The sequence below is a fragment of the Thrips palmi genome, unplaced genomic scaffold (assembly GCF_012932325.1).
Source record: "Thrips palmi isolate BJ-2018 unplaced genomic scaffold, TpBJ-2018v1 HiC_scaffold_18, whole genome shotgun sequence".
NCBI classification, from domain to species: domain Eukaryota; kingdom Metazoa; phylum Arthropoda; class Insecta; order Thysanoptera; family Thripidae; genus Thrips; species Thrips palmi.
The window spans coordinates 6,117,930-6,142,929 of record NW_023144627.1 but is presented as its reverse complement, the minus strand read 5'-3'; the positions used below and the strand labels follow the sequence as shown (position 1 = coordinate 6,142,929).

The window sequence follows — 25,000 nt, the reverse complement described above, 5'->3', positions numbered from 1 at the left end:
CCAAAAGGAGGGGAGCGAGCGGAGCTACACCGCAAAACGGTCCAACGTCCAAATCAAGAGACATGCAGTAGGCGGTCCGAACTTAAAGGTCGTTCGTGGTGCAACGCGCGGGGGAATTTTTTGCCTACTTATGTGGCTACGCTGGAAGAGCCCCGAAGGCCGGCAACGTGGAAGCGGAGACGCATTCTCGGGGTATTCTCACGGAAAGGCACGCGCGCACACACACACACACACGCACACATGCACACACACACACGCACACATGCACACACACACACGCACACATACGCGCGCGCGCGCGCACACACACACACACATACACACACACACACACACACACACACACACACACACAACAGCCCCTCCTCCGGATCACGGCGGGGACCCAGAGAAAACGCGCATGTGGATTCAACAACAGCAATATCCGAATCAATACCCCGGGCGACACAGACGATGTTGTTGTTGTTGTGCCGCAGGTCCTGGAGGCCAGGGACCTGCCCATCAAGGACGTGACGGGCAGCAGCGACCCCTACGTCAAAGTGTACCTGCTGCCGGACCGCAAGAAGAAGTACCAGACCAAGGTGCACCGCCGGAACCTCAACCCCATCTTCAACGAGACCTTCATCTTCAGGTACTGTGCACAGCCTGCTCACAGTGGATTTGCGGCAAGAAGACCACCGGTGGAGGCGGTCAAAACCCCGGACGCGTTTAGGGCTGCAGAGTCGCTAAATGGGACTCGAACCGAACGTGTGACCCCACCAATGGATTGCTCTCCGAACGAGGAGTCCATTGGTGGGGTCACACGTTCGGTTCCAGTCCCATTTAGCGACTCTGGAGCTCAAAACGCGTCTGGAGTTTCGGCCGCCTGCACCGGGCCTGCCTTTTCTCTTGCTGACCGGCACGCTCTTTTTCCAGTGTGACGTACGAGGAGCTGCGGCGCCGCTTCCTGTCCTTCTCGGTGTACGACTTCGACCGCTTCTCCCGCCACGACCTCATCGGCCAGGTGGTGCTCAAGGGGCTGCTGGACGCCGCCGACCTGTCCCAGGAGATCGAGTACACCATGAACATCCTCAACACCAAACAGGTTCGCCTTGCGGTTCGCGGTTCGCGTCCCGGAGGACCTCTCTGGCAGCGCAAGGAATTGTATTACGCCGGCAGCCCCGCGTCGCGCAGCCCCGCACAGTGGGCCAGAAGACCGGCGGAGGCGGACAAAACTCTAGACGCGTTTTGAGCTCCAGAGTCGCTAAATGGGACTCGAACCGAAGTGTGACCCCACCAATGGTTTCCTCGTTTGGAGAGCAACCCTTTGGTGGGTCACACGGTCGGTTCGAGTCCCATTTAGCGACTCTGGAGCTCAAAACGCGTCTAGAGTTTTGGCCGCCTCCACCGGTCTTCTGGCGAAAACTCCCACCATGCAGCAGTGTCGACAGGGTCGCCAACCTCGGCCTAGGCAGCACCTGGACTTTTGCCTTCGAGAAGTAGCCTAGTAGGCAGGCTGATGTTGGCAACAACCCTTTCGACTCTGGTGCATCTTTGAATGTTTCGCCCTCTCGAGTGGCAACACTGAGCCATGCCGCAAAACGCGGGTTGTCTCTGGGTAGGGTCTGGCCATGTGTTCCGGACGGGAAGGTTAATGGTTCGAATCCTCGCGCTCCTCTTACTTTTGTCAACGTCCGGTGAATTTCCGCACCCGTCTGGTGGTGGTGCCAGTTTTGGAGGTCAGCGTGCGAGTCGTCCGGAGTCGTCGAAAGCGTCTTTTTTCCCGCGGCACTTTGTAAACGATTACTAGAACAAGAAAAAGGGGGAGAGAGAGAGAGGAGAGAGGAGGAGGAGAGAAGAAGAGAGAGAGAGAGAAAGAGAGAGAGAAAGAGAGGGAGAAAGACAGAGAGAGAGAGCCCTGGAGGCGCCTGGGGGCCAGCGGGACTCGAAGGGTTAGGTGTTTAGCCTCCACTGCGAGCACGATGGTCCACTTGCCGCGCTCTGATGGGATCGTGTCCGCCCCAAGCGCGCTGTCTCTCTCGCTCCCGCGGCCCGGGCCCGGCCGTCGTCTCTCTCGCTCGCACGCGCGTGTCGAGGCGACGCACACAAGACGCACGGAGTCTTTGCCACTAACGTAATTGTCGTGTTCGGGGGTCCCCCCCCCGGCTGTGGCTCCCCCCCCCTCTCTTTTCCCCCTCTCTTCTCTCTTCTCTCTCTCCCTCTCTCTTCTCCCCTCTCTCTCTCTCTCTCTCTCTTTTGCCTCCCCCCTCCCACTCGCGCCGCTGCGTGTCCGTTCCTATTTTTGCCGTGACACTTCTGTCCCTTTGTGGTGACCCCCCCCCCCTCTTTCTCTCTCTCTCTCTCTCTCTCGCTCTCTCTCTCTCTCCCCCCCCGGCTCTCTCTCTCTCCCTCGCTCTCTCTCTCTCTCTCTCTCTCGCTCTCTCTCTCTCTCTCCCTCTCTCTCCCCTTCACCGAGCGGGGGCGCCGCCAACAACTGCCCGATGTCTTTTTTCGTCTTTCTGAGATTGGGACGGGCGGGCGGGGCAAAGGCCCCCGCCAACGCCCCGTCAACGCCCCCGCCGGGCCGCCAGGCTGCACAGCAGGCCAGCGTGCTGATCGTCGACCCCGCCAAGGCCGTCGAGTTGAAGGTCGGTCGACGTCGCGGACCTGTAGACGGGCAGTCGTCGCTCTGGCTCCCTCGCGCTCGCGTCCCCCACAGGTGCGAGAGAGACAGAGCGACGAAACGACTCTCGGAATCAGTCTGCTGCTTCGCCCTGGCTCGGCGGGGGCGTCCACCCCGCCGGCTTGTTTTGACGCACACTGTATCGGCATGAATTGAAGCCGCCCCCGTGATCACCATAAGTTGGACGCGCCGCGGTACAGGCGCTTCAAAAGCTTCCCTGCCTGCCCGCCTGGCTGGAAGTAACGGCCGTACAAAGGGGCGGGGCTCAGGCGAAGCGCAATGGAGAAGGGAACAGGGCTTTTCAATCAAAACTTCTTTTTTTTTATAATTATTCCATTTTACGCTGAAGTTTTATTTTGGTGGCGCAGGACAAGGTGGACCTGGGCGAGCTGATGCTGTCGCTGTGCTACCTGCCCACGGCGGGCAGGCTCACCGTCACGGTCATCAAGGCCAGGAACCTCAAGGCCATGGACATCACGGGCTCCTCCGGTAAGAGGGAAGGCCACGGCCATGGCCACCGCAAACTTCATTTCCAGGGGCTTCCCCGGGCTTTGCCGGCGAATTTCCGAGGCTTTGCCGCTCTTCGCACGCTTCGCACGCGGCGGCCAGGCAGCCAGACGGTCAATTACCTGCAGGTGGACAGGACGCCGCACAGTGGGCCGGAAGACCGGGGCAGGCGGCTGGAACTCCGGACGCGTTTTGAGCTCCAGAGTCGCCAAATGGGACTCGAACCGAACGTGTGACCCCACCAATGGATTCCTCGTTAGGAGAGCAATCCATTGGTGGGGTCACACGTTCGGTTCGAGTCCCATTTGGCGACTCTGGAGCTCAAAACGCGTCTGGAGTTTCGGCCGGCTCCACCGGTCTTCTGGCCCACTGTGCGCCCTCCTGTGTCTCCCTGGGACTCTCCGGGACTCTCTGGGACAGCAGCGACGAACCCCGCCCTTTTTCCGGGGAGCAACGCGTGGTGTCGCCTTGCCGGCGCGGCTCCGGTTCAACAGTTTAATCGGCCGGGTACTGCCGGCTGCCTCCGCACGGCCATCGCTCCGTCCCTCTCGCACCCACGGGGACGGAGGGACACGCGCCAGCTAGCGCCAGCCCGCGCCAGCCGGCTGCGAATTAATTATTTCCAGGCTCTTTGTCGTGCCCGTAATCCGGGCCACGTGGCTCCGCGTGGCTCCGTGCGTGCGAGAGAAACAGACCGGTCCACAGTGGGCCAGAAGACCGGTGGGGGCGGACAAAACTCCAGACGCGTTCGGAGCTCCAGAGTCCCTAAACGGGACTCGAACCGAACGTGTGGCCCCACCAATGGATTGCTCGTTCGGAGAGCAATCCATTGGTGGGGTCACACGTTCGGTTCGAGTTCCATTTAGTGACTCCGGAGCTCAAAACGCGTCTAGAGTTTTGGCCGCCTCCACCGGTCTTCTGGCCCACTGTGCAGTCACCCGGAGCCCCTGCGGTGCGGAGGGTAGGCAACACGGGTCGCAGCCACGGGCGCAGGCAGCGCGGTTGCCTACCCACATTACCATTACTATTAGAGGCCAGACCGGTTCGGGCCCGACACATGCCCGCCTGCACTGCAAACCCCACAGGAACCCCCCCCCCCCTGTCTCTCTCGCTCTCATGAAGCGTCCCGTGAGAGTGCTAGAGAGACAGAGCGACGTAAACGACTCAGTCTGGAGCAGCGGCTTGCTGGAGTTTGCGCACCTGACACCTGTTGTTGCCTACCTACAGTGTGCTTGCCCGGGGATCACCCCACACGCGGGGAGGGGTGGGGTGTTTGCATGACGGCAGCAGGTGAGGGGAATTTAGGGGCCGAAAGGGAAGCCCCGACAGCGCGTGTGCGTACAACAGAGAGAGAGAGAGAGGGAGAGAGAGAGAGAGAGAGAGAGAGAGAGGGGGGGGGAGAGGAGGGGGGGGAGAGAGAGGGGGGGAGAGAGAGAGAGAGAGAGAGAGAGAGGACTGTGCTTTGCCGTCTGCTTTTCAGTTGCCTGTGGCGTGCGGCTGGCCAGCCTGTCTCATTGGACGGAAGGGGGAGGGGGTTGGGCCAGAGCGCGCGGCCCGGAGCGCCGTGTCGCTGTGTCGCTCGCTGGACCTCAAAGGGTTTATTATGGGTAGGTAGGGGCCGGATGGCACCGACACGAGCCGAGTGAGGGCAGAGCGAGAGCCGAGCCCCGCCTGCACGCGCGTGCGAAGCCAGGCGTGATTTTCTGCGAAGCGCGCGCAGTCCACGCGCTGCAGCGTGTCCCGGCCAAGGCCAGCAACAGTGGGCCAGAAGACCAGTGGAGGCGGCCACAACTCCAGACGCGTTTTGAGCTCCAGAGTCGCTAAACAGGACTCGAACCGAACGTGTGACCCCATGAATGGATTCCTCGTTCGGAGAGCAATCCATCGGTGGGGTCACACGTTCGGTTAGAGTCCGGTTTAGTGACTCTAAAGCTCAAAACGCATCCAGAGTTTTGGCCGGCTCCACCGGTCTTCTGGCCCACTGCCCACTGAGCACCAGGACGCCAGCAAAAACAGATCCCTTTTTTTTCAGTTAATGCTTCTCTTCGTCCACCTCGACTGCAACGCAAATTTCAGCCCCACCTCTCATCAACAAAGTCAAGCCTCCGTGCATGCGCTTCGAAGTGTTTCTGCCCTTTCTTTTTTTATTATTCCTCTGCTTTGCTTCTCCGAAGAGGAAAGGTGCACCGGGCTCGGCTGCCACATGCGGGGCGAATCCGGGGGCTATCGAGCAGCTTTCCCGCCAGGCTGAAGGGATGATGCGGGGTCCAGGGGGGGGGGGGGAGAGAGAGAGAGAGAGAGAGAGAGAGAGAGAGAGAGAGAGAGAGAGAGAGAGAGAGAGAGGGAGAGAGAGAGAGAGAGAGGGAGAGAGAGGGAGAGAGAGAGCGAGAGAGAGAGAGAGAGAGGGAGAGAGAGAGAGAGAGAGAGAGAGAGAGAGAGAGAGAGAGAGAGAGAGAGAGAGAGAGACGCCTGTCCGCACGATTGACGGCGGCCTGGCCCTGTTCTCGCTGCTCGCCGTGCGTCACAGCCTCCCTCATTTCCACGCACCGCTCCGCCAAAAAGAAAACGGGTGCCTGCCTTTTTAATTATGGAAACTTAGAGCAGTGTTATTAATTTATGGCTTTTCACGCAGGGGAAGGCGTCGTAATCTCTTCCGCAATCTTTTCTCGTTCGGTCCTCTTTTTTACTAGGGGTACGCGCCGTTCAGTCTGGGCGCGTAGTGTGGCTGAGCGATGCGAATTGACATTTTTTGTGCACTTTGGACTTTGCTTGATTAGACGAAATGTCCATCTTATGGGCTCATATTCAGTGAACTTTAGACCAGGGGTTCAAATGGAAGTGATTTTCGTCATCAGAACACCAAAAACTGCTGGAATCAATGTCAAACTCGATTTAAAAATTTTGGTCCAAAATTGGTCAAAATTCGGTTAAATATGAGTCTGGGAAAAGTTTGAAGGTCATTTTTGAGTTCAGCACACCAAAAACTGCAGGAAACAATGTAAAACTCAACATGAAAATTTTGGTCCAAAATGATCTAATTTGCGATGAGAATATAAGTCTGGAGTCGAAATGAAAGTGATTTTCGTTATCAGCACACCAAAAACTGCTGGAATCAATGTCAAACTCGATTTAAAAATTTTGGTCCAAAATTGGTCAAAATTCGGGTAAGTGTGAGTCTGGGAAAATTTTGGAAGTCATTTTCGAGTTCAGCACACAAAAAACTGCAGGAAACAATATAAAACTTGACTTGAAATTTTTGGTCCAAAATGACCTAATATGGGATGAAAATATAGGTCTGGTGTTAAAATGGGAGTTATTTTCGTTATCAGCACTCAAAAAACTGCAAGAATCACTGTACAATTCATTTCAAAAAATTTAACCAAAAATCGGTTAAATTTTGGGTTAGGGGACAATTAAGATGTCAATATTGAGGTCAGCGCACTGAAAACTACAGGGAAATACATAAATCTCAACTTGGAGAGTTTTGCCCCAAATTGCGTAGCTCTAGATGAAAATGTAGGATTGGCATTGAAATAAATGTAGTTTTTGTGACCAGTACACTGCAAACTACATACAATACTTAAAAGTCAATTTCTGTATATTGTTCCTAGAGATGCAAATTTTCCGGAAACTTTCAAAGGGTCGGAAAAAACCCGGAAAAGTTGGAAAAAAACCCAGAAAATTTGGAAAAAAAGGAAAAATAGGAAAAATTAGTTTTTAAGCACTATGAACATGAAACCTACCACTTTTGTGCGTTTTTACAACTTTACCTATACTGACAACCCGAGATTAACAACAGCAAGCTCAAAAAACGCACGAGAAGGAGTCATAACAGGGTATAAGTAGTTGACCGATATCATATACACGCCGCGTGTCCCCAATGCCGCTTTTTGTTATTGAGACGCGGCGTGTACATAATAATTACGCGGGTAAAGGACACGCCGCGTAGCTCTAACTGAAAAAAAAATTATTGACACGCCGGAAAAGCGTTCTGACCCGATCGGACCGGCTTTTCCGGGGTTTTTCCGGCGTATCAATAATAATTTGTAGCTTTATGTTGACGCGGCGTGTCCCTAATGGTGTATTTTCTTATTGACACGCTTCAAACTCGTTTCGGCGTGCCTTTAATATTTTTCCAAGTTAGGTGCACGCGGCGTATCTCCAATGCTGTGTTTGCTTATTTAAACACCGAATGGAAAAATGTGTTTCTAGCGAGGAACCCGTCCCGCCAGGCTGGCATGGTGGGTGGGTGGTACCGCACCCGCATGCTAAGTTTTTGTCCCCGGTTCGAATCCCGCAGAGTGCGGCGTGCAAATAATATTTTCCCCCTTTGTTTGCACGCCGTGTGCGAATAATAAATCTAGCAGTTAAAGACACGCGGCGTGAACGCAACGGTACAATTTCTTATAGAGACGCCTCAAACTCTTTCTGGCGTGTACATAATACTTTTAGCCCCAATTTCCACGCGGCGTGTCTATAAGGCACTAAATCGTTGTTTACACGCTTGGTCAGTACAAAGTGCTGCAAACTTGCAACCCGACCGGCCAGGAAGGCGTCGTGGGCCGGTGGCACCGCACCTACATGCTAAGTTTTTGTCCCCGGTTCGAATCCCGTCAAATGCGGCGTGCAAATAATGTTTTCCCCCTTTGTTTGCACGCTGTGTGAGAATAATAAATTTAGCAGTTAGAAACACGCGGCGTGGACGCAACATAAGGTTTTCTTATTTACACGCTTCGAAACACGCGCTAAGTCCTCAAGCACGGCGAACAGAGCTCTGGGATGGCTGGTGTCTGTTAGGACCACGACGGTGTCATCCACGAGGAAACACTTAGGTGGTAGGCACCCTCCCCTTGAGGACTTAGCGCGTGTTTCGAAGCGTGTAAATAAGAAAACCTTATGTTGCGTCCACGCCGCGTGTTTCTAACTGCTAAATTTATTATTCTCACACAGCGTGCAAACAAAGGGGGAAAACATTATTTGCACGCCGCATTTGACGGGATTCGAACCGGGGACAAAAACTTAGCATGTAGGTGCGGTGCCACCGGCCCACGACGCCTTCCTGGCCGGTCGGGTTGCAAGTTTGCAGCACTTTGTACTGACCAAGCGTGTAAACAACGATTTAGTGCCTTATAGACACGCCGCGTGGAAATTGGGGCTAAAAGTATTATGTACACGCCAGAAAGAGTTTGAGGCGTCTCTATAAGAAATTGTACCGTTGCGTTCACGCCGCGTGTCTTTAACTGCTAGATTTATTATTCGCACACGGCGTGCAAACAAAGGGGGAAAATATTATTTGCACGCCGCACTCTGCGGGATTCGAACCGGGGACAAAAACTTAGCATGCGGGTGCGGTACCACCCACCCACCATGCCAGCCTGGCGGGACGGGTTCCTCGCTAGAAACACATTTTTCCATTCGGTGTTTAAATAAGCAAACACAGCATTGGAGATACGCCGCGTGCACCTAACTTGGAAAAATATTAAAGGCACGCCGAAACGAGTTTGAAGCGTGTCAATAAGAAAATACACCATTAGGGACACGCCGCGTCAACATAAAGCTACAAATTATTATTGATACGCCGGAAAAGCTTTTCCGGCGTGCTAATAAGAAAACTAGACATTGCAGACACGCCGCGTGAAAATAACGCCATTTATTATTATATACACACCAGCGGTTTTCCGGTGTGCATATAACTGTCTTTTTTCTTATAGAAACGCGGCGTGTCTATAATCACTCCGATAAGTAGTTTGAGTGCACTGAGAATCGTGTTCACAGTAGGGTTAAAGGTATGCTTTTAGCCTACTTTCAGGCGAAATGCCCGACTTTTTGCCTACTTTTCAGGCTGAATCTTTCCAATTTTTCCGAGGCCAGGGAAAAAAACGGAAAAAAACACTGTTTTTTTCCAATGTTTCCGGAAACTTTCCGGGCATTTTCATCCCTAATTGTTCCTATTTGTCTTCATGAAGCACCCTCTGTCGTCACCAATTCCCTGATGCCACACCAAAGTGAATCCCTCAGTCGAGTAAAATTCAATTGCCAACATTGAATCGCTTAATTGGCTGCTCGTATGCTTGGGTCACTATTCGATAACTCTTTTTCCTTAACTAATGAACTCACAATTTTATAAGTTATATTTATGAAACATTTTTGTTATTCTTTCATTGTGAACCAGTGAATAAAACAATATTGGTTGGAACATGTTATCACAGTAAATATTAAGAGAGTCAGTTTAGGGTAGGCTGATCTAAACCAGTTAACGGGGACAAATTATTGTCAAATCCAGTGATTCGTCACATAGAGTCCAATGCCAAGGCTACCCAAGGCTTAATGAACCGACATAATTTATCTTACTCATGTAAACATTACTGAGTAGTACCAGTTACATTAACTTCGGTGAAGTTAAAGGAATCGTCTCACTAAATCCAATCACCAATTCACTCACCGCTCAAAACCTGAGTCGTCTCTTTGAAACCAATATCAATTCAAACTCCATTAGGATTAAATATACACAACCATATATTGATTCTATTAATAAACTCATGTTAGTGTTGTCTCTAGGGTATTTGGGAGACTGGATGATGGTCAGATTTCTTGATGTAGTCAGATAATCGGAGGAGTGAAATAAGTACGCTGTACACAGGTCTGAGGCTGGACAGGAAGTGTAGGTTTTATTCTTTTTCCGGATATGCATGCTGGAGACAGTGTGCAGTAACTATGATAATTGCAGGATGACTCTAATTGCTCAGTATGAGAAATATACAATAGGCTTATACTGGCGGGGTATTCAAATGTACATGAAACACAGCAGTAGTGAGGATTACTTAGGTATTAACAATATTTACAACACACCCCTTTAATCCGAGCAACGGCAGTACACATATTAAAACATTGTCCATGCACCCTTAAGGTATTCTAATAAACGGTTCTTAGTGCTTATTTTTATTGGAAGAGTTATTTACAGGTTTGCACAATGAGGTTTTCACCACCTTCACGCCTCTGCAGCATTTCTTGCACACTGGTAGCCTCTCCGACAGTTTCAGGTACTCGCAGCAATTCTCATGTTTTATCTTCCCCAAACCTTTGGTGAGAACGTCTGCTGGCATCAGATCAGTGGACATGTACTCCACGTCAATATCTCCATCAGCATAGCAATCTCTAAGAAACTGCATTCTGACACCCATATGTTTCGTTCTTGCACTGAAATGATTTTTGGTTTTAACTAGAGTGATGGCACTCTGGTTGTCATTATAGATGGTCACTCGCTGCAGTCCACGTTCAAATATAGAAGCCACCAAATCATTTAGAAACAGAGACTCCTTTACGGATTCAGTCATCGATATATATTCTGACTCCGTGGAAGACTGGGCAGCCAGCTTTTGCTTCTTGCTTGCCCAAGCAATTAAGTTTCCATCCAGGGTGAAGCAGTATCCACTGTATGATTTATAGTCACCTGGATTTCCTCCCCAGTCTGCATCTGCATAGCCAGTGAGACAGTGTGTTGGATTTTCAGATTTTGTGTATTTCAATCCTCTCCTCGAGGTCAGTTTTAGATATCTCAGCAACCTTAGGGCCATTTTCCAGTGGGTGGTAGTGTATGATGCATTGAACTGACTAAGAAAGCTGACGGTATAGGCGATATCTGGTCTGGTATTGGTACTCAGGTACAGCAGACATCCCATTAGCTCCTGATAGGGCAGCTGTCTTACCTCTCCTTCCATCAAGTCTTTTAGTTTTAGTTTGTATTCCATAGGGGTACAAATTGTTTTACAGTCAGACATTTTAAATTTCTTAAGGATTTCCCCAATGTATTCTTCCTGGTGCAGAACCAATGATCCATCATTCCAATTTCTCTCCAGTTTCACACCCAGACAATTTCTGGCTTCGCCTAGGTCTTTTATTTTAAAACATGATTTTAGTGTTTTTAGCAGTTCCGTTTTTAGGCCGGTATGACTGTAGATTACATAGAAGTCATCCACATACAAGGCCACTAGAATCAGTGAACCATCTGAATTTTTGATATATACACATGGTTCGTCACGGAAATTGTTGAAACCATTTTTCTTTAACACTGTGTCTGCCTTCATGTTCCAGCTTCGAGCGGCCTGTTTTAGTCCGTAGACAGCTTTGTGAAGTTTGCAGATTTTATTTTCTTGTCCTTCGACGGAGAATCCTTCAGGTTGAGACATGTACACAGTCTCATTGAGTTCACCGTTTAAGAAGGCAGTTTTAACATCAAGGTGATCAATTTTTAAATTAAAATTTACTGCTTGGGAGAAGAGCAGCCTTAGGGTTTCTCTCCTCACGACTGGGGCGAAGGTTTCAAAACAGTCAACTCCAGGAGTCTGCGTGTAACCCTTTGCCACCAGTCGTGCCCTATGCAGCACTTCTCCTTCAACAGTTGTTTTGGTTTTGTAAACCCATCTACAACCGACAACCTTAGACCCTTGTGGCAGGTCCTCGAGACTCCACACGTTATTTTCCTCAAAGGAGTGTAATTCGTCCAACATCGCCTGAATCCAAGATTCAGACTGGGGACATTTGATAGCCTCTTTAAAAGAGCTGGGAGTCAGTGCCTCCCCTGGAACAGTAAGGCAGGCAGTGTTTTTAGATTTTTTGGTATTGTATACAATGAAATCATTGTACGTTTTAGGTTTCCTTGATCTTTTACCCAGTCTAGGTCTTGGTGTGGTTTGTCTTGACGAGGCACTAGAACTCTCTACATCTACAGTGCTTTCACTTGATGTACTGCTCTGATCGTTTGAAATCCCCGATATACTGGTGGTGGAGTATTCACCCCAGGTGGAGGATAGGTCAGACAAGTTTCCGAAGTCAGAAGTAGTTCTGCTTTGGTCTTGTGACTGGTTTTGATCTTGGTTTTGATTTTGATTTGTTTTTCTGGGATGATTTTGATATGTGACTATGTGAGTGCTTGTGGAGGGTTGCTCTGGATTTTCTGTTTTGTAGTGATCTGATTTCTGCTCTGCCGCAGGGAACTTGTCTTCAATGAAGACAACGCTCCTCTCGACAAAGATTCTTTTGGGTTGGTTAATGTCCATTAATCTAAAGCCTTTCTTTTCGCTATCATAGCCCATGAAGATACACATTTTGCTTCTATCTCCTAATTTTTTACTCTCCTTTCTAGGCACATGAACATATGCACAACAGCCAAAAACTTTCAGATTTTTCAGATCTGGTTTTACTCCTGACCAAGCTTCGAATGGGACCATTCCTTGCACAGCTCTGGTAGGACAGATGTTTTTCAGATACACAGCCGTTTGGAGTGCATCTCCCCAGTATCTGGCACTGAGGCCGGCTTCTTTGAGCAAAGCCCTTGTTTTGTCAAGAAGTGTGCGATTGGCACGCTCCGAGACCCCATTTTGTTCAGGTGTGTGTGCGACAGACAGCTGCCTCAAAATGCCTTCTTGTTTTAAGAAATTACTGAAGTTATCACTCAAATACTCTCCGCCATTGTCGGATCTGAGAATTTTAATGCATTTCCCAGTTTGTTTTTCAACAAGGGTCTTGTACTCCTTAAATTTCTCTAACACTTCTCTTCTAGATTTTAATAAGGCAACAACTGTATATCTAGATTTATCATCAATGAAGGTTACAAAATATCTATGGTTTTGATATGTCAGGCCATCTGTCACTTCACACACATCTGAATGCACGATTTGAAGCAGCTCACTTGCTCTTTCAGCTTCGTCCTTTGGGAACGAGGCTCTGGTTTGTTTTGATTTTAAACAGGTTTCGCACGAACCTGATGGTTTTGTAGGAGTGTCATCGATACCCTCAGCCAGACCATTTTTCAAGGATTTTATGTTATCATTGCTAAGGTGTCCGAGTCTTTTATGCCAGATATTTAGGTTATCAGAATTTGCGTTTACTTTGAGAGCCACATTGCTTGGTATTACATCTAAAGTGACTTTGTATGTTCCATTATCCTCTGTAGTCATTAAAAGAGGCTCTCCTTTAACCACAATGCTATTTTTATCATAGATTCCACAAGTGTTGTCCTGGAACACTGTGACTAGCCCACTTCTGGACACACTACTAACTGATAAGAGATTTGATGACAATCCTGGCACAAAAGTCACATCATGAATTTCAGAAAGCCCATTTCTACTGTGGTCTAACCTCAGGGTACCTACTCCTTCTGTGCGAAGCACTTGGTCTCCAGCACACTCGATGGTTTCTGTGTGACAGGTTTTGTAATCGTGCAAGTATTTTCTGTCATTAAACAGGGTTTTATAAGCACCACTATCAATATACAAGTCAGTAGGGTTTTTATTTTCACTTTCAGCAGACGACACAGCAGTGTTGTTTACGTTCAGTCTTGCCATCTTGGCATTGAGCTTCCAGACTCTCGGTCCGCCATTTTTCTTACCGTCATTTTTGTTCTTCTTGTCCTTCTCAGCCTCCTCGTTCAGCCGTTTGGTGTAAGCCGAAACCTTTGCGAACTTACATCTGTCCGGGTCGTGGTTCCGCCTGGGGTTCTTGCAATGTTTACACAGCGGGAACTTTCCATCACGGTCGTCGGGAGATGTGGCCCTCCTTGGGGGGCGCTGGTACGGTTGGTAGCCCTGGGCACCGCCTTGGTGACGCCCTGATGACCGCTCGTAGGGTTCGCCGCCGCGCTGTCGTCTGCTTGAGATGCTTGAGCTTTCGCGCCACTTCCCGCCGAAAGCTTGGGTCTTGATGTTTGCGGGTTGAGCCTTTAGGGCGCTCCCCGCACTGGATCCGCCTTCGGCCTGCTCTTTCATGTGCTCTCGCACAAGTTCCTCCATGACGGTGGCGAACCTGAGCTCCGGCTCGGAGTCCTCCGTCTCAGCCGAGATGCAGGTCCTCTCGATAAGGGTGCGGAGCCAGCGGTGCTCCTCCTTCAGCCCTTTGAGCAGGATGCCGGAGGCGATGTTGTCCGCCAGCGGGATCCCGGCGGCGTCCATCTTATCGACTATTTCCTTAACTTGAAAAACGTAGGCTTCCATGTTGGCGAAGTTCTCCTGCCTTGTGTCCAGTAGTCGGTACAGCAGCGACAGCTGCTGGTGCACTCCTCTCCCTTCGAACACATCGCACAGGCTCTTCCACGCCTGGTGCGCGCTGGTGGCGGTCCTTACGTATTTCAGAAGGTCGTCTGCGACGGATAGGCAGATGATGGTCAGAGCGCCCGTGTCTCGCTGTACAGCGGCGTCGTCATTTTGGTCGGGCGCAGCGGAGAGGCATCCAAACAAATTCTCACCGCGCAGGGCCATCTGTACTCGAAACTTCCAGTTGCTCCAGTTTTCTTCGCCTTTCAAGGCTGGTATAGGAGGAAGGCGGCTTGTGGCGAGGACAGCAGGCGGCTCCCCGGAGCCCTCCGGGATGTCTTGACGGCGCTGGGACTTAGGTGGCATTTTAGGTTAGAATACCACGAGACACGCACAAGCACAAACGATGTCGCAGAAAGTCACGTTTTTCACTGTATTAGCAGTCTTTTCAATTCACACAGCCCTAACGTGGGACTGGGCCCATAACCTGTTGTCTCTAGGGTATTTGGGAGACTGGATGATGGTCAGATTTCTTGATGTAGTCAGATAATCGGAGGAGTGAAATAAGTACGCTGTACACAGGTCTGAGGCTGGACAGGAAGTGTAGGTTTTATTCTTTTTCCGGATATGCATGCTGGAGACAGTGTGCAGTAACTATGATAATTGCAGGATGACTCTAATTGCTCAGTATGAGAAATATACAATAGGCTTATACTGGCGGGGTATTCAAATGTACATGAAACACAGCAGTAGTGAGGATTACTTAGGTATTAACAATATTTACAACAGTTAGTACTTTTGGACTCTTGTCAGCTTGCAGCATTGCAATAGAATGAATTTCTCGAGTCCAAACTAAGTATGCCTGCCAATTTCAACACAAGTTATTTATGCATTTCCCTGATTTCCTCTAGTTTGAAAATTTTAAAAAGAGGATGACACTAGAATGAAATAAGAAGATGCACTCAATACAAAAGGTCAAAATAAAAACATCCTTTTTACAAAGCTTTGTCAAAGTGCACTGACCTGAAGATGATTCCCCTCTGACAGGGGAGGGGGGAGAGGGGAACGAAACACGTAAATCATTTTCGAATCCATTTTCCATATTTCGCTGTGTTGGTGTTCCAAAATGGTTTTAATCATTCTAGAATGTTGAAAAACTAAGGCCGATCTCATTTCCAAACCCTTTATTTCGTTTTATTTGCTTATTTGCTTAAGTCCCGTATTTGAGAGCCGCGGACCCGCAGGTATGAGAAATTGGTAAGCGCTGCCGCGCTGCCAACCTAACCACGCTAATGACCTGATTCAAAAATATGTTTTGAATATTTCAAACGATACTAAACAACGATTTGAAACAAACTCGTGTTGGGGGGTACTAAGGCGACGTTAAATACGAAATCTTGAAACTATAGCCACTGTAGTTGCTGAGAATCGTTGGTGAGTACAAACAGACTCACAGACAGACAGACAGACAGACGCACGACCAGTCACTTTTCAGCGCGCCCAAACACGGCAAGGGCTTCGCTAACGCTCAGCCAAAAATTTATTTTCTGTTGATGCGAGCTTGGTCCGCATATTCGCAATACCGGCGAGCCTCGAGTTCCTGCAGTTGACAACGCTCTGTGCCATCACGATGTGTGTGTGTGTGTGTGTGTGTGTGTGTGTGTGTGTGTGTGAGAGAGAGAGAGAGAGTGAGTGAGAGCGAGAGAGAGAGAGAGAGAGAGAGAGAGAGAGAGAGAGAGAGAGAGAGAGAGAGCTGCCTCCACCTTTCGCCGCATGGCGCGCAACGCGATATTACTGCGTAGCAAAGAACTGTTCCCAAGACAAACCTCCCCACCCCTTTTTCTGCTTCCGCCCCCACCGCGCCACCTCTTCGCACCACCACTGTAATTTGCATGCGTTGTTTGCTCTGAAAACCCCCTCAGCGTGCACGGGCTCGTTTGACTCGTCTTGATTAGTGAATCGATTTTTGTTGCGTGTCACTGCCGGTGGAGGGGAGGAAATCAGGAGCTGGAAGAGCAGCTTTTGTGCGTTTTTTTTTATGCAATGCTTTTTATTTATTGCACCTGGTGGCCTGCTTGGCACGAGCCAGACCGGAACGCAGCACTCCGAGGTGCTGGCCCCACACAGTGGGCCAGAATACCGGTGGAGGTGGACAAAACTCTCAACGCGTTTTGAGCTCCAGAGTCGCTAAATGGCACTCGAACCGAACGTGTGACCCCACCAATGGATTGCTCTCCGCACGAGGAATCCATTGGTGGGGTCACACGCTTGGTAAGAGGCCTGCTTACCGACTCTGGAGCTGAAAATGCGTTTAGAGTTTTGTCCGCCTCCCCCGGTCTGCTGGCCCACTGTGCTTCGCTTCCCACCCCGAGGCAGGCCCTGCACCTCGTCACACCTCGTAGGCCTGGCAAGGCGGGGCAAGGACGCCCCAAGGACTCGCCGCGGCCGCTGCTCGCCTGCAAGGCTCACCTGCACGGCTCGCCTCGCCGGGGAAGCGGGGCCAGCGGCGCCCCGATCCGGCCCGCCCGGGCCAGCCCAAGTGGCTCGCTTTAAGGGGTGTCGTCGGTGCGCCAAGTTTGAAAGTTACTGGCCCGACTTTGGGGCCGGCCCGCCGGTCCGCCGCCCCGGGCACGCCGTGGGGGACGCTCAGGCTGTCGTCCAGCGCGCCAAACTTGTCGACGAGCGGCGCAACTTCGAACCCCGGCGACGGCGTGGTTTGAAAAAGGGAGGGTTCGGCGCGAGCCCCAGACGGTCGGGGTCCGGTCCCCTTCCCAGTGTCGACGGCAACCTGTTGGCCAGCTGGGCGGCGCAGCGGCCAGCCAGGCCGCCAGGACGGCCGCCCAGCCGCCAGCGGCGGCAGCGCTGCGAGCACACCGTCAAAGCCCGCCGTCAAAGCACGCCGTCAAAGCACGCCGTCGAGGCCGTGGCGGTGTTCATTTTCCGTGGCTCAGCGCTAATTGTTGTTGGCGGTCGTCGGGGAGGCCGGGCCCGGAGGCTGGGGCCCCGGGGCTGTGGTGGCGGCGTGGTGGTGCGGTCCCTTCTAATATTCCTGACCACGTCTCGTCGTCCCGGTCTACCCTCCCCGGCAATAATGACAACCGGGTAGACACAGCGGCCGGGCCCGCCGCCCGTGCCTGCCGGGCTGAGCCTCCCCCCCCCCCGCCCGGAGTGGGGTTGACCTTGATCGAAGCGCAGCCCGCGCAGCCAGGCCCCACGTGGACCCAGCGCCCCCCCTCCCCTCCCACCACCCTCCTTACATGCCTACGTCCGTAGTCCCGTAGTCGTAGTGCGGCCGCGTGGTGAGCATCCAGCGCGTCATGGCACAGTGGGCCAGAAGACCGGAGGAGGCGGCCAAAACTCCAGACGCGTTTTGAGCTCCAGAGTCGCTATATGGGACGCAAACCGAACGTGTGACCCCACCAATGGATTCCTCTTTCGGAGGGCAATCCATCGGTGGGGTCACACGTTCGGCTCGAGTCCCATTTAGCGACTCTGGAGCTTAAAACGCGTCTAGAATTTTGGCCGCCTCCACCGGTCTTCTGGTCCACTGTGCATGGCCTTACGCTGGAACACCGCGGCCACAGCGCAGTTTTCACTCAGAAATTCGCGCTGCTGTCTTCTTTGTTGGTTGTGACGTTAGCAAAGGAAAAGTAGTATTTTCGTCCGGTGTACAGCACGTTGTAGTATACACACTCAAACACACGCGCGCACACACACACCACACACACACACACACACACACACACACACACACACACACAGCTAGTCTGCGTGTGATTCGTGCGGTGATTAGCGCCAAGCCCCCCGCATGGAGCCCGCTTACCGTTCTGGAAGATGAGGACCCCACCACAACGCAGAGAGAGAGGAGAGAGAGAGAGAGAGAGAGAGAGAGAGAGAGAGAGAGAGAGAGCAGATAGAGAGAGAGAGAGAGAGAGAGAGAGAGAGAGAGAGAGAGAGAGAGAGAGAGAGAGAGAGAGAGAGAGAGGCACGTCGCGGTCCAGGCCGTGTGCACTTCACTCTGCTGATTACTGTCGCTAATGTGCCGTACCCACAGATTGCTGTTTCCTCCCGCACCTTAACGGCGCCTCCGTGTGTGTTGTGTGCGTGCGCGGGGGGGAGGGAGGGAGGGAGGGGCTTATGAAGCACATGCCGTACCTGTCGCGTCGTCTGGTGAACGTTCTTTATTTTCTGTCTCTTTCTCTGTCTCCCTCGCACTGCAAAAAGTCCCCACTTTTCTGGCGGGGGTAGCTGCTGGCTTCTGGATCGGTGCTCCGCGGTGCTTGGCGGTGCTTCGTTTGGGGGTCGCTCTCAAATTGGCCCGCTGCCTTTCACAGTCCATACGGTGGCGCCACACGCCGCCAGCTAACAAGGTGCCTGCTGCCTGCGGCCCGGGCCCTGGGCACGCCCGCGTCCCCGTCGCTTTGTCCTTGTCGCTCGCCCGGCGCGAGTGCGAGAGAGACGCGGCTACCCCGACACAGTGGGCTAGAAGACCGGTGGAGGCGGCCAAAACTCCAGACGCGTTTTGAGCTCCAGAGTCGCTAAATGGGACCCGAACCGAACGTGTGACCCCACCAACGGATTCCTCGTTCGGAGAGCAATCCATTAGTGGGGTCACACGCTCGGTTCGAGTCCCATTTAGCGACTCTGGAGCTCAAAACGCGTCTAGAGTTTTGGCCGCCTCCACCGGTCTTCTGGCCCACTGTGCCCCGCGGCACTCTACCGGGCAGTACAGCCCGAGGAATGACCCCTGTCACTACACTGCAAGGACCTCCCTTAAGGTCGCGACGTCCTCCCTGTCGTCTCTCTCGCATTCACGAGGCGCCCCGCAGCGCGGGTCGTGTACAACACGGCGGGACAGATTTACCGGTGCCGCGGTCGGCTTGTTTATAAATTACGTAAACTGCGTGGTCGGGCGCCACTTTATCACTTAGAGTGTAGCGCGAGGCCTTAACCAAAAAAATATGCCGGGCGGTGATGCTCTCGACGGGGTGCGAACCGCGGCCCACAGTCAATAAAAAGCGAAAACGGCTTTTTTTCGACAGTAGCAGCTGTTCGGGGTGGGCGGGTTCTGGCACGCAAGTGTAACCCGAACGCGACGCCGACGCGTGGTGCGGCCACTGCGTTGACTGCGTTGGTTGCGATGCATGGTTTACCGGGCGTCGCGTCCCCACTGTATGAATAAGATGGCCGCAAACACGCCCTGCTCCTCCCTGCCCTCCCCGCCTCCCCTCCAGTGGACCAACGGCAGCCAACGGCTCTCCGGGCTCCGGGGCTCTCCCAGTGTGCCCGGGCCGCGCCACGGCCGTGCACGGGGCGGCCGTTCTGGCCGAATCTAAATTTCTCCCCGCGCACGCAGGAAGCCCCCACAGGGGCATCCCCGGGGACGCACAGAGGGCCAGAAGACCGGTGGAGGCGGCCGAAACTCCAGACGTGTTTTGAGCTCCAGAGTCGCTAAACGGGATTGCAACCGGACGTGTGACCCCATCAATGGATTCCTCTTTCGGAGAGCAATCCATTGGTGGAGTCACACGGTCGGTTCGAGTCCCATTTAGCGACTCTGGAGCTCAAAACGCGTCTAGAGTTTTGGCCGCCTCCGCCGGTCTTCTGTCCCACTGTGCGTCCCTTCGCGAGTCCCGGGTCGGCTGGGGTGGCGGTCACACTGTTAAAACAGTGCGGCCGACTTCCTTTGTTCCGAGGTGAGGCCCGAAGCCCAATCGGCCAGTCGTCCGATCCGATTCCGGTTTCCATCGCCACCGCACGCGACCCACCCCCTCATTCTCTATTCATCCCCCTTTCGCGTGACGGCTCCTGATTCGGAAATCACATCGCAACAACAAGCAGACACCATTTTTGTTTTTCCGGAACGCTGGCAACGCGGCGGCCCGCGGCGCCGGGGACTTGATGACGTGCTGGTGCCACTTGGCGCGAAGTTTGCCGCCCAAGTTGGCGGGCGTGCGTTCTTTTGTTTGCTCTCTCTCTCTCTCTCTCTCTCTCTCTCTCTCTCTCTCTCTCTCTCTCTCTCTCTCTCTCTCTCTTTCTCTTCCCCGAGCGTGGCGGAAATAAGATATGACTGCCAGGGGGGAGGTCCATTCGCCACGACAGCTGGGGCGGCCAAGGCCTAGCCCAGGCAGCAGCCCCCAGCAGGTGGCAACCCTAGGCCGTGCTCCGGCTGGGTGGTGGGCTCCGTGCAGTGTGGCCACACAAGTAGGCCGAAAGTGTGGATAGGGTTGCCAACCTCCGCGTGCCTTGAGTCTAAATGCTGTTAAGTGGGCAGGATGTGGTTGGCAACCCTATTCACAATGCTGCTTAGTGGGCAGGATGTGGTTGGCAACCCTATCCACAATGCTGCCTCGTGGGCAAGACGAGGGAATTTTCGCAGCTTGCGTGGCAGCAGGGGGTTTGCTGCGGGAGCTCCAGAGGGTTGCAGTGTAGGCTCCAGGACTCCAGGTGTGCGACAAGGACGGATGGAAAAGCGTCCGGTGGGACTGGGCTGGAAGATGCTGGAAGATGGAAAGCCCAGGGCGGACGCAAGGTGCGTCCCACCAGCGCAAACGGGCAAATTTTGAGCGAAAAAACAATGAAGCTTACTTGTTGTTGCAGATCCGTACGTGAAGGTGTACCTGCTGTGCCAGGGCAGGCGGATCAAGAAACGCAAGACCAGCGTGAAGCGGTCCTCGCTTGCTCCCATCTACAACGAGGCCCTGGTGTTCGACGTGCCGGCCTCCAACGTGGAGGACGTCTCGCTCATCGTCAAGGTCATCGACCGCGACAGGTACTACCCGCGTCGCTCAGTGGGCCAGAGGACCGGTGGAGACGGTCAAAGTCCCGCACGCGTTTTGAACTCCAGAGTCGCTAAATGGGACTCGAACCGAACGTGTGACCCCACCAATGGATTGCTCTCCGAACGAGGAATCCATTGGTGGGGTCACACGTTCGGTTCGAGTCCCATTTAGCGACTCTGGAGCTCAAAACGCGTCTGGAGTTTCGGTCGCCTCCACCGGTCTTCTGGCCCGCTCCTAGCGCCTGCAGTGGGCCGGGTAGGCAGCCCAACGCGCTCCCCGGTGCGGCGCGCGGTCGCGCCACGGCGCTCTCCCCGCCGCTCGCTGGCGGGAGTTTGGAGAGTCTCCCCTGGAAAGTTGGCTGAGGGGCGGTTACCGCCAACAAGTACCAAATGGGGTGTACTTAATGTTGGGCTGATTGGATTCAGCTCATCTCGGCGTGTTGGTTTTTCTGACGCCAATTTCGCGGGGAAAAAAGTTCAAGTCGGTCTACTTCCGAGGGTTCCCGCCGCACCGTCCGAAGGGGTGCACTTCGAGCGATACTGGCCGTTCGTTTACTACACTGAGAAAACCTTAAAACTATTTTGGGCCTTACAAAGAAAAGCAGCATGTTATAACAAGAGTACTCATAACAAAGAAAATGCTTCGGAATTTACGAGCTATTTCCTCGTATAACAGAGTAAATTAGTTTGTACTGTGTATGCTCAAAAAACTTCGTGAGGTTTCAAGCGTGCCCGTTTTTTTTTTTTTTGTTTTTTTGTTTTTTTTCAGGATTGGCCCTAACGAGCTGATGGGGTGCTGCGGCATCGGGCCGTCCTTCATCGGGGTGGGCCGCGACCACTGGCAGGAGATGCTGGACAACCCCCGCAAGCCGGTGGCGCAGTGGTACACCCTCATGGAGTCCGTGCCCGAGAACGGCGCTGACCTCGGCGACGGCCAGCCCGTGTCGCTCAGCTGCCTCAACAGTGCCAGGTTCCTATTTATATTTCATCATTTTTATTTTTTTATTTTTAAAGGTTTTTTAATTTTCTTTTACTTTAATTTTCTTTTACTTCAATTTTCTTTTACTTTAATTTTCTTTTACTTTAATTTTCTTTTACTTTAATTTTCTTTTACTTTAATTTTTTTATGTGTGACTTAACGCTTGTTCCAGGTGAACGCGGCGGGGTGAGGCTGATCTCCTCAGTCCGCACTGAGTGTCTTTGTCTGCTCGACGATTGAACGTCAATCGCGCGACCGTCTTCAAGTCCCGGAGGGAGGGAGAAAGAAAGTCGAAGAATCGAAGAATCGATGCAACTGCATGCGGAGGACGACGCTTCCTCGAGAAGTCTGTCTCACTCTAGGCGAAGGTCCTTGTCCTGTCGCTCCAACCCATGCCTTTATCTTCGTGTGTGCTAACTGCAATGCCTTTGAGTCTTACTCTTCCATCTGTCAATGAAGTTAGTGAAATCTCTATGCCAGCTTCTTCCAAGGGAAGTTTTTGTTAAGTGCCGCCTGCTTCAATGTGTGGGTAGATTTAATCCCAGATTAGAGTGTGTCTATATTTCTGTAGTTTGGTGTAAGTCGAATTAGAGAGTCATTTTTAAACATAGTGCCCAGTAACAATCTTTCAGTGGAAGTTTGGACATAAGTGAAAGAGGAGGGGATATTTGTATAACTTGTGTTGTGCAGCATCCTGTATTTTATTAATGTGTAAATTAACGAAGTTTACGAAAATAGGTTTAATAGACTAAGTTTGCTTCTATCATAAGTAAACTTGAATCTCAACCGGAAAACTAAGCCATTTCTGAGTGGTAGAAAGTGTAGTCTCTGTGAGTTGTTTGAAAACAATTTAGTAGTAGTCGTACGAATAATCGTCCATGATATTTTAAATGTGTTCTGTCTTATGGATAAAAATAAAAGTAACAGATTTTCACTAATAGAGGTTTTTATTATAGGGCAGTGGCACAGTGGTGCTGGCTTCGCGCCACCAGCATCAATCGATGTTAACTGAACAATTTGAGAATGCTAATTTCACACATGTATCTACAGGCTTGATAACAAACTTTCTATGAGAAGGTATAAGAGTCTAGAAACTGTTGAACACCAGGGACAAGAAGAAATGTACAGAAGGCAGAAAATACACAATCTGCTGCAATTTTTTGGAAAACTTGGCAGAGCAAGTCCATAAACTTGACAGCCAAAAGAGTTACGTTAAAAAATCCAAGTCATTTAATAAAAGAAGTTGGTCTACAACTAGAAGAACAGCTTGAACGTGGATTTGGAGTTGTGAAAGAGACTTCAACCATAAAAGAATATCTACACCTACCTAACAATAAAATATTTCATGCTTGAGGACAATAGTGACTGATCTTATAACATATCGTGTCTTCCTTCAAGATAGGCAAACTAAAACGGGTGATAAGAAACCACAGTGTGTTGAGATACCAGTTGAGAGTACTACAATGGATCCTTTCGCACTCTTCGTCGTAGTTAGCTTGACTTCAAGGAAGACGCGCATTACAAACATCGACAGAATCAAAGTAAAGAAATGCAGCGAGTTCGGTGCACACAGTTCAGAGAATAAGACAACGCTAGACATTGCGTTGAGGCTTTCTTTTTTTCGAGTAAAGCGTGTGAGAGCTGCCAGGCAACCTGTTTCTCCGGCCCTTCTCCTGGCGGCCCAGGATTGGGATGGGTTGCCTAGCACCGCGGCGCACAGTGCACTGGTAAAACTAAGGCGTACTATTACGCCCTTCGTGAAGCGTACAGCCAGTACGCCCTTCTTCAAGCGTACAAGAGTTCATGCGCTCCTTTCTTCCTATCTAAATGCATGAGGGAATTGCCTTGAAGCGTAGTTGTACGCTTCAAGAAGGGCGTACAGTCTTGAAGCGTAGTTGTACGCTTGAATGAAGCGTACAACTACGCTTTAGTTTTACCAGTGTGGGAGGCGGTCCGAATCCCGGACGCGTTTTGAGCTCCAGAGTCGCTAAATGGCACTCGAACCGAACGTGTGACCCCACCAATGGATTGCTTTTCGAAAGAGGAATCCATTGATGGGGTCACACGTGCGGTTCGAGTCCCAGTTAGCGACTCTGGAGCTCCAAACGCGTCCGGGATTTTGATCGCCTCCACCGGTCTTCTGACCCACTGTTCGGCGCAGTGTCGAGGACTCTAACAACTTCCCCAGCCGATTCGGCAATGCAGCGATTCAGCGCCAAGAGACGCAAAGAGATTCGCGGGGAGGGTACACTGCCGCGGCGACTTTCTCGCCGATGCCGCCTCGTCTGCATTAATTGACTTAAACTCCACCGTAAGTTCTCTCTTTCTATCTCTAGCACGCGTCGCACTTCACCAGCCCCGCCTCGTCGCAGTTCATACACCTGAGCGCCACCAGTTCGGCGGTGAAGTTGTTCCGATGCACCGACTTCTTGGAGCCGTTGCACACCGCGCAGGGCAGCATGCGGTACCCGCCGCACACCTCGCACGTCGTGCACACGTCGGCACTCTGTAAAAAACAAAAACAAAATTAAAACCTTTTTTTGCGGTGGAGTGTCCGGCACGGCAGCAGCGCCGAACCGTCACAAAACGGCCCTCTCTTCATTCAGTATGGGCAGCGTGGGGCAGCGCGAGCGTGCCGTGCACAAGTGGAACATGTCGCCTATTTTCGCTTCGAGAGACAAAGACGGGCAGCGCGTCCACATGCAGAGCGCTCCGTGAAACCGCGACGACGACAACAACATAAAGCGTCCTTGAAATTTGACAGTGCCCGCACGCGTTGGAGGGACGCACTCTCACTGTGATGAGTCCCCGCGGTTATTAAAACGTCGGAAGAGGCGTGCCTCGCGGAGTGGACGCACAGTGGGCCAGAAGACCGGTGCAGGCGGACGAAACTCCAGACGCGTTTTGAGCTCCAGAGTCGCGAAATGGGACTCGAACCGAACGTGTGACCCCACCAATGGATTGCTCTCGAGACGAGGAATCCGTTGGTGGGGTCACACGTTCGATTCGAGTCCTGTTAAGCTACTCTGCAGCTCAAAACGCGT

General features: G+C 51.9%; 2 protein-coding genes across 2 annotated transcripts in view; one reads left to right on the top strand and one right to left on the bottom strand.

The window, feature by feature from the left end:
* Positions 1-22,894, top strand: part of LOC117644652 (synaptotagmin-6-like) — a 49,073-nt gene extending 26,179 nt beyond the window's left edge. The window contains exons 5-10 of the mRNA XM_034384263.1: positions 477-631; positions 916-1,084; positions 3,031-3,151; positions 20,797-20,968; positions 21,747-21,947; positions 22,129-22,894. Of these exons, the coding sequence (XP_034240154.1) occupies positions 477-631; positions 916-1,084; positions 3,031-3,151; positions 20,797-20,968; positions 21,747-21,947; positions 22,129-22,132 (822 nt within the window). The 3' untranslated portion in view covers positions 22,133-22,894. The remainder of the gene's footprint in view (positions 1-476; positions 632-915; positions 1,085-3,030; positions 3,152-20,796; positions 20,969-21,746; positions 21,948-22,128) is intronic.
* Positions 22,895-24,035: 1,141 nt separating this feature from the next.
* Positions 24,036-25,000, bottom strand: part of LOC117645098 (glutaredoxin domain-containing cysteine-rich protein CG12206-like) — a 40,637-nt gene continuing 39,672 nt past the window's right edge. The window contains 1 exon segment of the mRNA XM_034385015.1: positions 24,036-24,462. Within this exon segment, the coding sequence (XP_034240906.1) occupies positions 24,289-24,462 (174 nt within the window). The 3' untranslated portion in view covers positions 24,036-24,288.